This window comes from Triturus cristatus, chromosome 7 (assembly GCF_964204655.1).
Source record: "Triturus cristatus chromosome 7, aTriCri1.1, whole genome shotgun sequence".
In the NCBI taxonomy this organism is placed as follows: domain Eukaryota; kingdom Metazoa; phylum Chordata; class Amphibia; order Caudata; family Salamandridae; genus Triturus; species Triturus cristatus.
In genome coordinates, this window is record NC_140590.1 from 667,395,060 (window position 1) to 667,409,506 (window position 14,447).

The following is a 14,447-nucleotide window of genomic DNA, read 5'->3' on the forward strand; positions in this document are numbered from 1 at the left end:
TAGCTAGGGATAGAGCAGCTAAAAAGTTAGTGCATGTTAGCTAATGATGCTGATACTGTAATAGCATCCTGGGGGTGGGGGGCCAGGGGATGGGGCTGGGGAGAGAGTGGTGGGGATGGCTGAGTTGGGGACAAGTAGTTCACTTACCTGAAAAAAGGGTCAACCCTGGTAGCTCTCCCGCAGTTCTTCATCTCCAAATAGCGCAGGAGGAACAGCAACACTACACACTGCAAATAAGGCTGACGAAAGAGACAAGTAAATGGATGGTCACCAAGGGGTGGAAGAGGAAGAGAGTGGGCAAGAGAGACATACAGTGTATTTGGTTGGAGAGCAGTGTTGGATTAAGATGAGCAGGTACCATGTCACAAGTGTGCAGGGCAGCTTTGCTGATGTAATCCCTCTCAAATGACATCACACCATTAATACACTTAAAGGTAGCAAATGTAAACGATTAGAGTAAAACGGCATTCATTTTCTAAGGGGTGGGGAATAACAAAAGGAGAGGGTTTAGTCGGTGAAGTAGTACATCCCAGAGTACATATCAGATCAGAAAAGCAAGGTATTATGTAATTTAGAATTTCTAATTTGTTCTAAGGCTATTTATTATATATCTCACAAATTCTAGACACAAGGAGAAACAAAGTCTGTAAGTTTTTGATTTTGTCTAATCTGAAGATTTCCTACTCCCCTTCAAGTCAGAGTGGCTTGGAATTCTCAAATCTTTTTACATTGAAGGACATTATTATGTTGCACTTTAAAGTATACAGTAGAAGCATTCACTCGTTTTACCCACCTCATCGTTGTGTTTGTTTAGCATGATACAATTTTGAACTACATCATTCTTAAAGCCTGTAAACTACATCACACTAAAGAAATTCAAGCAGGATGAAGCATGTTGAACTTAATGGCACTGTTTTGAGATGCCTGTATTTGCCTGACAACGTTGTATTGTACAATATCCGAGTCTGAGTCAGGGGCGAGCCATGTTTCAGTGAGAAACAAAATATCCAATCGCTCCTCTTCTAGCAGCATATGGATTTCTTGCGAGTGTTTAGGCAGGGATCTGCAATTTAGTAAGGCCATATTAATGTTTGTCAGAGGGATCTGACATGTAATTGCTGAAGTAAGTTTAAATGAGCAATGAGGACAATGGGCACAAGAGCTCTCACCTTTAACACTATGGGTGCATGAAGGCTGGAGGGGCCGGTTTAATTGGAGCAGGGAGTCTCTGGAGTATGCTATCCTTAATTGAGAAGAAAACTCCAGGGTGTCTGGCACTTGGCTCGTCCTGGCGCGGACGGGCGCAGACGGGCGCAGACGGGCGCAGACGGGCTTGCCTTAGGCGCGCCCTCTGCGCTCGTCCGCTGCGCTTCCGCCAAGTGCACATATTTGAAAGTAGGGGGAGGCGTTAGGGGTGTGTGGCCTCGAAGGGGCATGGCCTTGGTGCACGCCGGCAATGGCGTCAGCAAATGTTTGTTTGGCAAGTCCGCAACAGCGTAACGATCCGCTGTGCGGGAAGACAAGGGATTGGTTAATGCCCCAAGAATGAGCCAAGATAAGGTAGGTTAAGAACACAGAATACAAGTGACACTCAAATTTTTTTTAAAACACAAGTAATGCTCCCGGCTTCCGCCTCAGGAGCACAATCCTAAACAGGAGCTAGTTCTCAGCGCCTTTTAAGCTTGGGCGGGGGGGCGTGGCCTCGAAGGGGCGTGGCCTCGGTGCACGCCGGCAATGGCGTCAGCAAATGTTTGTTTGGCAAGTCCGCAACAGCGTAACGATCCGCTGTGCGGGAAGACAAGGGATGGGTTAATGCCCCAAGAATCCCTTGATAACGGAAGGCAGAGGAGAGAAGTTGAGGTTCAGGATTACCACCTGAACCGCAGAACAAAGAAAAGTAAAACAGCGAATTAGCCGAACTGATGAACAAGTTCATAAACTTTGAGATTTTTTGGTCAGGGTCAGTGGAAGGGATTTTACAGACTAGGGACAATTTGAGTTGCAGTGCCACAACACATCATTCTTTTTTCTTGAGATCGCTGATTTAGCTATCACTGGAGACCATGGCTATCCAGATCATACTCTCTAGTATTAAGAGATACGAGAGGACACTGATTTCTTTTTGTTTTTTGAGACGATCCTGTAAAGATAATCCATTTAAAAGTGAATGAATGAATGAATGAAAAAAATATTTAGTAAAGCGCACTGTGGCCAAGCGGCTTCCTGGCGCTGAGAGCTCTGGCCATCAGTCACAGAAGAAGCCCAGGGATTTAGCAGGAGTACGCCTGAGAGAACAGAAGGGTTTTCAGCGCTTTACGGAAATGGGAATAGATAGGGATAGAACGCATAGACAGGGGAAGGCTTTTCCAGAAACGGGGGGCCAGGACAGAAAATCTGGTACCTCCCGTTCTGGACTTGCGGAATCGGGGGACATTGAGGAGGGCCAAAGTGGAGGAGCGAAGAGTGCGGGTGGAGGTGTGAGAGGAAATGAGAGAACTGATAAAAGCCGGGGCAGAACGGGCATGGGCCCGAAAAACTAAACAACCCAATTTAAAGAGGGATCTCTGATGAACGGGGAGCCAGTGAAGGGACTTGAGTACAGGGGTGATATGATGGGTTTTGGGGAGGTGAAGGATGAGACGGGCAGCCTGGTTCTGAATAGCTTGTAGGCGACGTATTTCATAGGCTGGTATGCCCACATACAGGCTGTTCCCGTAATCAAGACGGGAATTGATCAGGGCCGTAATGATGATTTTGAGGGCGTCAAAGGAAAAAAAGCGAGAAATTTTTCGGATAAGCCGAAGAGATAAAAAGCAAGAAGATACGACGGAACTAACTTGGGCGTGCATAGAAAGGTCCCGGCTAACCCTAACAGAAGAGACAGGTGCAGGAGAGGGAGCAAAGGTAGGGGGCCAGAAGGCAGAGGACCAAGGGCTAGACGAACCCCCCGTCAAGACCAGCTCAGTCTTGTCCGGGTTGAGTTTAAGATGATTTAAACTCATCCACTCAGAAATGAAGACCAGGGTGGAGCGAAACTTTGAGAGGGAAAGATCAAAGACGAGCTGGAGGTCATCTGCGTAATTATACACAGAGACCCCCAGATCGAGAAGAGAAATGATAAGAGGATAGATATAAAGATTGAAGAGAAGAGGGGAGAGAGAAGAACCTTGAGGGACCCAACAGGAAACCAAACGGGTGGGGCAGAGAAGCCGGAAAGATGAACCGCTTGAAAACGTCCCTTAAGAAAGGACGCGAGCCAGGAGAAAGCGGAGCCCCGGATGCCCGCTGCGCTGACACGGTCAAGAAGGATGGAATGGTCAACCGTGTCAAACGCAGCGGACAGATCGAGGAGCACCAAAGCTTGAGGAAGGGTGGAATCGGCTTTCGATTTAAGCTCATCAAGAACTGCGAGGACCACCGACTCCGTAGAGGGCCCGGGCGAAAGCCCGCTTGATGGGAAGTCAAAAGGTGGTTCTCCTCGATATAGGTGGAAAGGCAGGAGGTGACGTGACTTTCCAGGATCTAGCCCAGGTAAGGGAGAAGGGAGATGGGCCTGAAGTTTGAAGGAAGGGAGGAATCTAAACCAGGCTTTTTAAGGATGGGCAAAACAATAGCGGATTTAAAGGATGAAGGAACTGAGCCCAGGGAGAGGGAGGCATTGAGAAGGGAAAGGGGAGGAGTAGGGCAATTAGTGAATAACACTCTCAGAATACGTGCCGGGGCACAGTCGGCCGGAGAGCCGGACTTAATATTAGTGAGCAGGGCAAGAAATGAGTCCAAAGAAATAGGCGAGAAAAGGTCAAGAAAAGAAGAGGGCGCAGGAAGAGCAGGAGAAAAGGAAGGAGGAGATACAGAAGGGATGTTGGATTTGATCTTAACGATCTTCTCAATGAAATAATCGTTAAGTAAGGAACAGAGAGCCTGAGAGGGGATGAGATTAGGACTGGCGCGATCTGAGATCGCCAAGTTATGAACCAGAGAGAAAATCTCTTTGGATTTATTAGCGGAAAGAGCAACTTTCTCTGAGAAGTACTTAGTTTTGGCCGAGAGAACGGCTCTCTTATATTCATTTAAGAGGAGTTTGTATTTGGCCCGGAGGACAGGGCAATAATTGCGTCTCCAGTGACGCTCAGAACGTCTGAGGTCCAATTTGAGAGCTTTTAGCTCGGTATTGAACCATTTATGGGCATCATGAGGACGAACGGCCTTAATTTTCCTGAGGGGAGCAACCCGATCGCAGGAGGAGGACAGCCAGGTGCTAACCGCGTCAGCTTGGGAATCAAGAGAAAGCTCAGAGAAGTCAGGGATAGAAGAAGCAAGGGAGAGGGAAAGGGAATTTAAATCAGCCCGGTTCCAACTACGTGCAACAATGTTTTTAGGTAAGGGAGGTTTATCAGGGGCACCAAGGTCGATAGAAAAGGATATGAGAGAGTGGTCGGACCAGGTGCAAGGGAGGATGCTGGGGGAAAAAACCGTGCAGCGTGATCACCAAATTTGGTCAAGTATATGACCCTGGTCGTGGGTGGGGGCAGTAACATGGGCCGAGAAGTTAAGACACTGAAGGATGGCCGTAACATATTTGGAAGACATATCTTCCTTAGGATCGCCCGGCCAAAAATTAAAGTCTCCCAACAGGAGGACCGAGGAGTTATTTACCACGAGCATGGCTAAAAGTTCCTGCAGGGTGGCTACAAACAGGGGCATGTTCTGAGGGGGTCGGTACATAAGGACAACCGTGAGGGGAACTAAAAGGTTAACTGAGCGGGCCACCAGAAAGTCCACGATGGGTATGGAGGAATGGGGAAGGAGCTGAAACTGCAAGCTGGAGCGGACAAACATGGCCACACCCCCACCAACCTTGCCATCAGGGCGATGCGACCGGAGGGCGTAATAGGAATCGGGGAGAATGGCCAGGACGTCAGGAAGTGAATCGGACGAAAACCAAGTTTCAGTAAGAAACAGAAAGTCAGGGGACTCGGTGTTCAAGAGGTTAAATAATTCCAGTTGATGCTTTCCGGCCGAGCGAGTATTGAGGAGGCAGGCAGAGACAATATAGGGAGAGGAAGGGGGATGAGTGGCAGGAAGGGACCCCAAAGAAGGAGGGGGGAAGGTAGATGAGGCAGGGGACATGGAAAAAGGACAAGGTGCGGAAATGCCAAGAGAGTCAAGGCGCTGCAACAGGGGAGGGGGAAGTGGTAGGTTAACTGAGGGGGACAGCAGTTGAGCAGAGGAGTAGACCACTAAAGGAACAGGGTCTGTGGCCCCTGGTCCCGGCCCGTCGCGGACGGGCGCAGACGGGCTTATCTTAGGCGCAACTTCGGCGCGCCTTCGTCGCGCCCACTGCGCACGTCCGCTGCGCTGCCGGGGTTGGCTTCTATGTCAATGGCTTCATTCCGTGTTACTAGGAAGGCAACTGAATTTAAGTCGGGTTCTTTTATAGTAGTTGGGCTCCTGTTGTCTAAGGAAGAGCCCTGTTGCTTCCTCACCGACGGCTAGAATAGTAGATTCGGAGCAGTCTAGCCGCCTCTCTCTCGTGGGAGAGTTAACGTTCTCAGTGCACATCTTGTTTTCTGATAATGCCAAATGTTATGTTATGTTATGTTAAATCCTTTTATAACGCGCAATAGCTACTCCAAAGAGTGTCCCAGCGCGGAACCAAGAGGAGAGTCAACAAAAGTGAGTGACTACGGGAACAGATGTGTCTTTAGTAGCTTCTTGAAGCAAAGCGGGTCCTGAGTATTGCGCAGAAAAAAAGGAAGAGAGTTCCAAGCCTGGGAGGCTTTAACAGCAAGCGAGCCGCCCCCAACTTAGACCGGGAGAAGCGTGGCACTCTGGCCAACAGAAGAGCTGAAGAGCGCAGTGCTCTAGACGGAGCATAGAAGGAAAACCGCCTCTGCAAATAAATGGGACCCAGATTATAAAGGGCCCTGTGAGCTAATACCAAAGCTTTAAATGTGACCCTCTCCACCATGGGCAACCAATGGAGGGTGCGAAAAATGCACATGTACACTACTACTTCTGGCAATTCCAAGAAGCAGCCTTGCGGCCGCATTCTGGATAACTTGCAGTTTGTTCATGGAGTAGCCAGGTAAACCAACATAAAGGGCATTAGCATAGTCCAGGCGGGACAAGACTAAAGCCCGACAAACCGTTTCTTTGGCAGATCTTGGGAGGAGAGGGAGGAAACTCCTAAGTGTCTTAAGAAGACCAAAACAACACCCTGAGATCTTATTAACCTGGACAGAGAATGAGAGATTATCCTCAAACCAAAGTCCAAGGTTTTTAGCGGATTTCCCATTAGATGAAGGAAGGGGAAAATCAGGGGGCCAGATCCTACATCTAAAATCCAAGGGGAAGTTGCAGTACAGAAGGATCTCAGATTTGTCTTCGTTGCACTTGAGTTGAGCTCTAGCAAGCCACCCAAATACCGAAGACAAGCACTTCTGCACAGGCAGAACTGAATCTTCACCCTTACCCCATGTAAAGAGGAGCTGGGTGTCATCAGCATACACTATCACCTTAGCCACCAACTCCTCAGCCAAGAAGACCAAAGGAGTAACATAGATGTTAAAGAGAAGGGGGCTAAGGGAAGAGCCCTGAGGAACACCTGTAGAGACCTCCTGCAAGGACGAGGCCGCCGGAGGCAGCAGCCAAACCTGTTGGACCCGCCCCTCCAGGAAGGACCTCAGCCAGCGGCGTCACTATGGAGGTGCGGGGGGTGTGGATCGCACCGGGTGACACCCTCACATGGGGTGACACCAACAGGGCCGGTGTGCGCAGAGCAACCTAACCTTTCAGGAGGACGAGGTGCATGTGCGCAGTCCGCACTGTCTCCTCTCCTTTCTTTTATTTGCTTCCCTGTGAAATGGATCCAAAAAAGAAAATCACTTTGGCTGGAAATCAATGTCGTGTTTTTCTGACATTTAATTCCAAAGTGCAGCATCTGGAATAAAAGTTTAAAAATATGAAAAATAAATAACTAAATAAAGTAAGACAGAGTGGTAGCAAACTGGCCAGATTGATTTTATTCACACCCAAACACATTAGCGCCACTTTTACAGAGTTTGCCAGTGAAGCGCTATTTTTGTTGTCTTGGCTTTGTTTTCCCTGGGCTTGGAACTAATGCACCGATCCTGGAGGTACTGCAATGTGAGGATTGAAAAACAAAATTTGTACTGCTGCTCTGTATCTAGGGATGTTGTCTTTTTTTTACCATACTGCTTACGTTTTGTAAGGATATAAGCAATGGCCATTTAAATGGGTCCATTCAGGGCCCTGTTGTCATGTCCTTAACTTTTCAGGCAAAAGCACTCACTGATTTCTGAACAGTGAGTGTAAAAGCGTTAAGGTAACCATGTTGTTCCTGCTTACATATCACATGGTTTGCAAAATTTTGCATTCCCTATGATTGTTTGCTTTTTCAAGGATGCTGTCACTTTTTTTTGTAGGCCACATATTGCTCTTGCCCAGTGCGTAATTTAAATTGAGCCGCATCCAGGTGTTTATAGCTGGCAACAATTGGGTTGTAGTTGAAGTTGAAGTGGAGAAGTGTGGCTCAATGATTGGAGCGGCAGACCCTGATGCAGAGGTCTAGCCCGGGACCAGGGTTCAATTCCCCGCCTCAGCGGGTCTTGGGCTCAAAAATTCCCCGGACCTGATAATTCTTGCCTCGGTGCCATTCCAATCATGGAGTCCCACTCTGCAACTCTGGGCAATAGCTTGCTTAATCTCCACAACGGCCCCCACAACGCTAAGGATGCCTGGCCTCCACCTTGGGGGTGCCCAGGAGTGGACGCCTCACAGGGAAAGCCAGGATGGGTTCCACAGCGGTATTCGTACAAGCGCCTTGAGACCCTTGAAGGGTGAGTAGTGCGCTATACAAGTATCAATTTATCAATTTTTGAAGGCAGTCTGAGTTTTTCTCAGTGGGGCAGTATGGTGTTCAGTGGGGGAGAGGATGTGGCACTATAGCCAGAGCTGCTGAATTTGGAACTGGGGAACCAGGTTCAGCCTTAATAACCAGTCCGCCAGACCACTCTCCTGAGAGAGCACTATCTCATGCTAGACCTTAGAAGGCTTCGCAAGACATTAGAAGCCCCGGTGTTGTAGCACCAGCAGGTGGACCCTAGCATGACAAGTGTAGGTTAACCTTCAAGGCTTGTCCACCACTATTCATACTGAAGTTCACCTCCAGTCTTGCGGGCAGGCCTATGAAGCAGTACACCCTAGAACAACAGTGACCCTGTCACTGAGATCACAGGGCACTTGAGACGGGCCAGCTCTAGGGCGATGCAACTGGTGTGATCGCACCAGGTGCTGACTTAAGGTGGAGGCATCATTTTTGCAAGTATATTATGGTTTTAAAAGCGCTTGCTGCCTCCTTCCTGGCCTCCAGTAATTTTCGGCAACAATAAAAATGTCATGATGACTCTGGTGATTAATGTTCTTCCTAGAGAGAGATCGGAATTTTGTCTAATGGAAGATTTGACTCATGGAAAGGTAGCTCAGAGGGTTAATGTACCTGCTGCAAAGAACATGTACCATGCAGATCACAAAGTGCACATAATGTAAATAGGCCAGTGGGCTACTGCTTTTGTCAGAGAGATCCTTTTGTTACTTGCAGTTTATAAGTTAAAATCCTAACATAGAACAGTGAGCTATTAACTGTCATCTACTCCGCAGCAACACAAGTCACATTTTTTATTAACTTTTGATACGTTTGAGCTACAAACAATTTATTAGTTTAAATGGTCAGATCATGCTGCAGATCTTGCATTATGAGGCAAATATGGCAGAGCCATTATTATTTAGAAAACATTTGCAAACTAGGATTTTTAGCCATTCATGTTTGAACTGCTGTTTTGGAAAAGGGAGAAGTGCTGATGACAGAAACTCCATGGCTCAGAGACAAATGGCTTGTGCTTCCACATTTTATCGTATTTGGGGACATTCTGTGATTAGAAGCATATCCTACTTTGTGAATACATTTTACTGTCAATAACTCATTATAACCTTAAATAATCATGTGTATCCATTGGTTCATAAAACTGGGCAGTGAAACCAAACAAATACAAAAAATTGGGATGTTTGCGCATTCTGGCCACGCCTCTGGCTCTGCCCACTGATCCAATCCTTGGATTCTCCGTCCACAGTTCCCCTACTTTTTTTCCCCCACTTCGACCACTGATATATCGTGTTGCTGGATAGTGGGAACACCACACCAGTAAAAAGTACCATACCTATGATATTATAAATTCCAATAAACTGTTGACTAGCAGGTAGCCCACTGTACAATCTGATTAATGAGTCATTATCACAATGTTGTTAACAGGCACATTTTGTAAATATAGGACCTACATTTACAAACGTTACTAAGGATTCTGTATGGTCCCGTTATTTGCCAACTGTGTCCACTGGCGGACTCGGACCGGAGGAGGTCCATGCGGTAAGTCGTGAGGGGGTGACCATGAGTTACCCGCACCGGGTGACACCAACCCTAGTGACATCACTGACCTCAGCCAAGCCAAGGCCAACCCGGGGACCCCAATCTCAGAGAGGCGAGTAAGCAGCTTGGAGTGCGGCACCGTGTCAAATGCCGCTGACAGATCAAGCATAATCAGAGCTGCTCTGACACCAGCGTCTAAGCAATCCCGGATTGCTTCAGGGATCTCAACTAGTGCTGTCTCCGTGCTGTAGGAAGCCCGAAACCCAGACTGAGCTGGATGCAAAGCATCAGATTTATCAACAAACTCAGAGAGTTGTCTGGTCACCAACTTCTCACAGACTTTGGCCAGGCTAGGAAGAAGAGAAATTGGGCAATAGTTCCCAGGGATCGAGGGGTCAAGAGTGGGCTTCTTCAGCAAAGGAAGAATTTTGGCCTGTTTCCACTCCAGGGGAACCCGCGCCTCACCAAGGGAGGCATTATTAATGGCATTAACCTCAGGGTTGATGATCTCCGCTACTGCTGCCAGCAATCTAGCTGAGCAGGGATCCGAGGGAGAGCCGGACTTCAGGCCCTTAAGTAATTTCAAGGAACTGGCAAGATCCAGAGGGGAAAAAGCTAACATTACGTGTTTAGGAGTACCCTGTGGTGGCACAGTCGGCCCATCACCCACAAGAGAGTCCGCACATGGAGTGAAAGTCTGCTGAATCAGACGAATTTTGTCAAGGAAAAACCTAGAAAGGGTATTACACCATCCCACCGTGGCCGGGCAGATACAGGTTTGAGCAGCAGGACACATAAAACTCTAAACTATGTGGAAAATCTCCTTGGAATTGTTGGAATAAAGTTCGAGAACATGGAGTTCATTTTCTATTCTGCGGTAGAAGACAGTTCTAGGGGGATAGATCGGAAATAAATATAATAATCTGGGGAAGACTTTCATTTTCAATACGTTGACCCTGCCAACTATTGTTAAGTGCAGTTTATACAACCACCTTAGCTCTGTACTAATATCGTCCAGCATAGGGTCAAGATTGTTTGACCATAATGCATCCATATCGGATCCTATCCTGACCCCTAGGTACATAGCGGATTCTATCTGGCGCTGGTCTTGCATAATACAATGGCTTGTACAGATTATCTGTGTCTTCCCCTTGTTTAGTATGCATCCCGATCTGCTCCCAAATTCTTCCGCCATACTCTCAATCTCTAAGATTGCCGTCTCTGGTTTAGATGTAATAACGGCAATGTCGTCCACATAGGCCAGCACTTTAGTCTTATAGCTATTAGTTATTATGGTTTCAAGATTATCTGATTTATGAAAGGATCCAGGTATATGGCGAATATTATTGGGGAGCACGGACATCCCTGCCTGGTTCCCCTGGCCACCTCGATTGGTCCCGAAGTGTTCCCCACCACCTGTAGCCTTGCATGTGGTCTATGCTACATCGCCCGAATAGCTGTAATCAATTTGAAGCCAAATCCCCTCTCTGATAGGGATTCCCAAAGATATTGCCATGCCACACGGTCGAAGTCCTTCTCGGCGTCCAAGAGGATCACAGCCATTCCGTCGCCAGTAGCCTCGGCTATGTCCAATAAGGATATCACCCATATTATATGATCTGTAGTTCTCCTGTCAGGTATAAATCCATGTTGCCATGGCGAAACTAGTTTGGATATGACCCTCTGGAGTCGATTGGCTAGAGCTTTCGAGTAGATTTTAGCATCTGAATTTATCAAAGAAATAGGGCAGTACAGGCCGGGCAGCTCTGGTGGTTTCTCCTTCTTGGGGAAGATTATTATATCAGTTTCCTGCCAAGACATGGGTGGAATTCCTCGATATCGTACGTCTAAAAAGAGATCATGTAGAAAGGGGGCCAAATCGTATTGAAGTAATTTATACAGCTCGATCGGAATTTGATCTGGCCCTGATGCTTTCCCAGAGGATAAGGAGCTTAGAGCCGTCACTATTTCTTTTTCCAATGTGAATTCTGTTTCTAGCACTAAGCATATATCTTCGTCAATTTTACTCAACAATGGGTAGCTCCTTACAGTAGCCATTTGTGCAACTTCAGTAGGATCTAATTGATATAGTGTTTGGTAGAACTGTTCAAAAACACCCATAATCCTTACAGAGTTGGTTTCATACTGCCCTTCATTGTTTTGGATTTTAGTTATATTTTTCCTAGCTATCTTCTGTCTAGTCCGAAGGGCCAGTAGTCTGCCAGCCATTTCTCCATATGCATACATCTCTCTTTGATGTTGCTGATATGCCTGGGCCATTGTATCTGAAAATAGCAATTTATTTCTGATTAAGCAATAGCTGTTTTATCACCACCTCACTTAAACTCTCCTGACCCCCGTGGCAAATCAGATTAGTATGTTCTTCCTTCAATTGTGCCAACCGTGTCATTAGGGAGCTTATCTCGTTCCTACGCACCATCCGCTGGCCAACATAACTTATCGCTTCCCCCCTTAGGCCAGCTTTGAATGAATCCCACTCTATAGTACGGGAGGTGCTAAAGCGATTCATATAAAAAAACTCTTGTCCATTTTTTTTAATATGACTCATAAATTTCTCATCTACTAGCAATTTCCTATCAAAGGACCAACAGCAGGGTTTTCCTCCCATACTCTGACATGTTATTTCCAGCAGAAGCGGATTATGATCCGAGAACATTTGAGGCAATTTGGTTATCTCCACCTCGTCAATAATCCTAGCAGGGACCAAAAAGTAATCTAGACAAACATATTTTTGATGAGGATGTGAAAAGTATGTATATCCGGGGTCCTTGATATTTTTAGCTGTTTAAGTATATACCAGCCCATGACTATCCTTGAGAGCATTTAGTGCCCGATTTACCTGTGGTTTTCTCCCGCTATAGTGAAGCCCAACATTGCGAAGGATCCCAAGGTGAATGTAAATTCTCCACATAATATTAGTGGTGTTGGCCAAGAAACAAACCAACTCAAGCTCCTCCCAGATTTTAGGGTCACCCTGATTCGAGGCATAAATAGTCCCAATCGTCTGCCCCGTACTTAATGTCACAATTGCCCATCTTTCCCATTTATCCGCCAGTGAGTGTTTACTAATGCCAGCCTGAAATTTAGTGAATATTACAACTCCCCTAATCTTAGAAGTCTGTGAGGAACAGGCTACCAACTCGTAGCCTCTTATTTGAAGGACATCCTTCTTACTCCATGGGATATGGGTCTCCTGTAAACAGATAACCTCTGCGTTGATATACCGCAGAATCTCGAATACCTTGGCTCTTTTTGCTCTGTCATTTAGCCCTCCCACATTCACTCAGCAAATCCACCTTCTATTCATATCGGGTTATTTGGAAAAACCATCTATATATCATACTTTTCTGATGTCTATCTGTTCCTTCTGTTCCACCCATTCTCTCGATTTCAATGTACCTTGCCTGGCTATTTCCACTCTTGGTTCCACCCCTAGCTCTCGCAGGAGCCATATCCACACTCCCCCACTCCTCATGCTCATCCCCCAACCCCGAAGTCCTCCCTTCCCCCCCAGCCCTCACCCTTCCCCTGGAAGCTTCCAGACCGGTGGTCTGGTTGGAGATAGGGCAGTGCTGTGCCGTGATCCATGAGCCCCCCTAAAATCAATTACATACCCCCAATCTTAAAACAGATTACTCCCAATCAAATGACCCCATAAAAAAAAAAAGAAGAAAAAAACCCTCCTAGCCGTTTTTTTTATATTAGCAAGGGAGCTAGGGTTTGGAGAGAAAAAAGAGAAAGTATAAAAACCAACAGTGAGAAAAAGCGATCTACATCCCCATTAAACCTTTCCTCCTCCTCAACTCTCCCCTTCTAACCTTGCCTGTTCCTAGAACATTCTCGCTTCCTTCCTCCCAACATTGGCTTAGGATTTAGTTTCCCTAGCTTTTTCCACTTAGTTTTCCAAAAATTCTTTAGCTTTGATTTCAGATGTAAAATAGCGGGATCTATCACCCATTACAACCTTTAATTTAGCTGGATTCATGAGGTACGCCTGTGTGCCCTTTAAATGAAAAGGATTAATCATCTGTCGTAGCCGCCAAGGCCTTTCAACAGTTACGTGACAGAAATCAGGTTGTGTAAAAAACGCAATACCATCTAGTTTACGTTTACAGTCTGGTCTGGCCTTTTCGAAGATAATCTGCTGTAGGAGATAGTTCCCAAAATAGACTAACACGGCTCTGGACCTAACATCTGCTCCGGCAGGGTGTTTTATTGTCATGGGAACGCGATGAGCCCGTTGGATTTCGTGAGCCCAGTTCCATTCTTCAACCTCGGGAATTGCCTTCGCTAGTAGATCGATCATGTAGAGGCAGATGTCTGTGCCTCCTTTGTCCTCTGGAATACACAGGAATCGCAGATTGTTCCTTCGTTGGCGATTTTCCTGGTCTTCCAGTTTCCACTGCACGTCTATAGGTCTGGTCTCATGGGATTCGGTTTGGAGCTGGGTTGCCACCATATCTGTCTCGAGATTCCCGGCTCTCGTCTCAAGCTGTGTTAGGTAATCCGAGATCTCGCTACATACTTTGGCAATTTTCTGTACTGAGCCCTGAATGTTTCAGATAGCAGCCTGAGAGCGCCTGTTATCCTGTCTAGTCTCTTCCCGGTGAGCCATGATCAATTTCAAGATAGTATCCATGGTTGTAATAGATGTAGAATCCGGGTCGGGTGTTAGGTCTCGTTTATCCCCCAATAAATCGGTTCGTTGGTGAGTAGTCCCAATTTAAATCTCGTCTTTTTTCCCCCTTTTTTGGGCAGAGAGACCTGCTACCCTGCTAGTTTTCCGCAGAGTTGCAGCAGAGTCTCTTCCACTAGTATCTGGCAAACTTTTGCTCTCAGCTTCACTATCAATCATCAGGGAGAGGGAGTCGGCTACTGAACCTGTGTCTTTCGTTAATGAGTAGAAATAATCCTTAGCCTCTACGTCTGATTGCTTTATACAATGGGTTTCTTGTGCGTTGAGCTTAGCCCCCGGTTGTTT

At 46.7% G+C, this 14,447-nt stretch overlaps 1 protein-coding gene across 1 annotated transcript in view; it reads right to left on the minus strand.

Annotated features, from left to right (window-relative positions):
* Nucleotides 1-14,447, minus strand: part of LOC146810320 (cholesterol transporter ABCA5-like) — a 1,540,893-nt gene that overhangs the window by 401,774 nt on the left and 1,124,672 nt on the right. Inside the window, exon 28 of the mRNA XM_085617316.1 lies at nt 148-239. Coding sequence (XP_085473442.1) covers nt 148-239 — 92 coding nt within the window. The remainder of the gene's footprint in view (nt 1-147; nt 240-14,447) is intronic.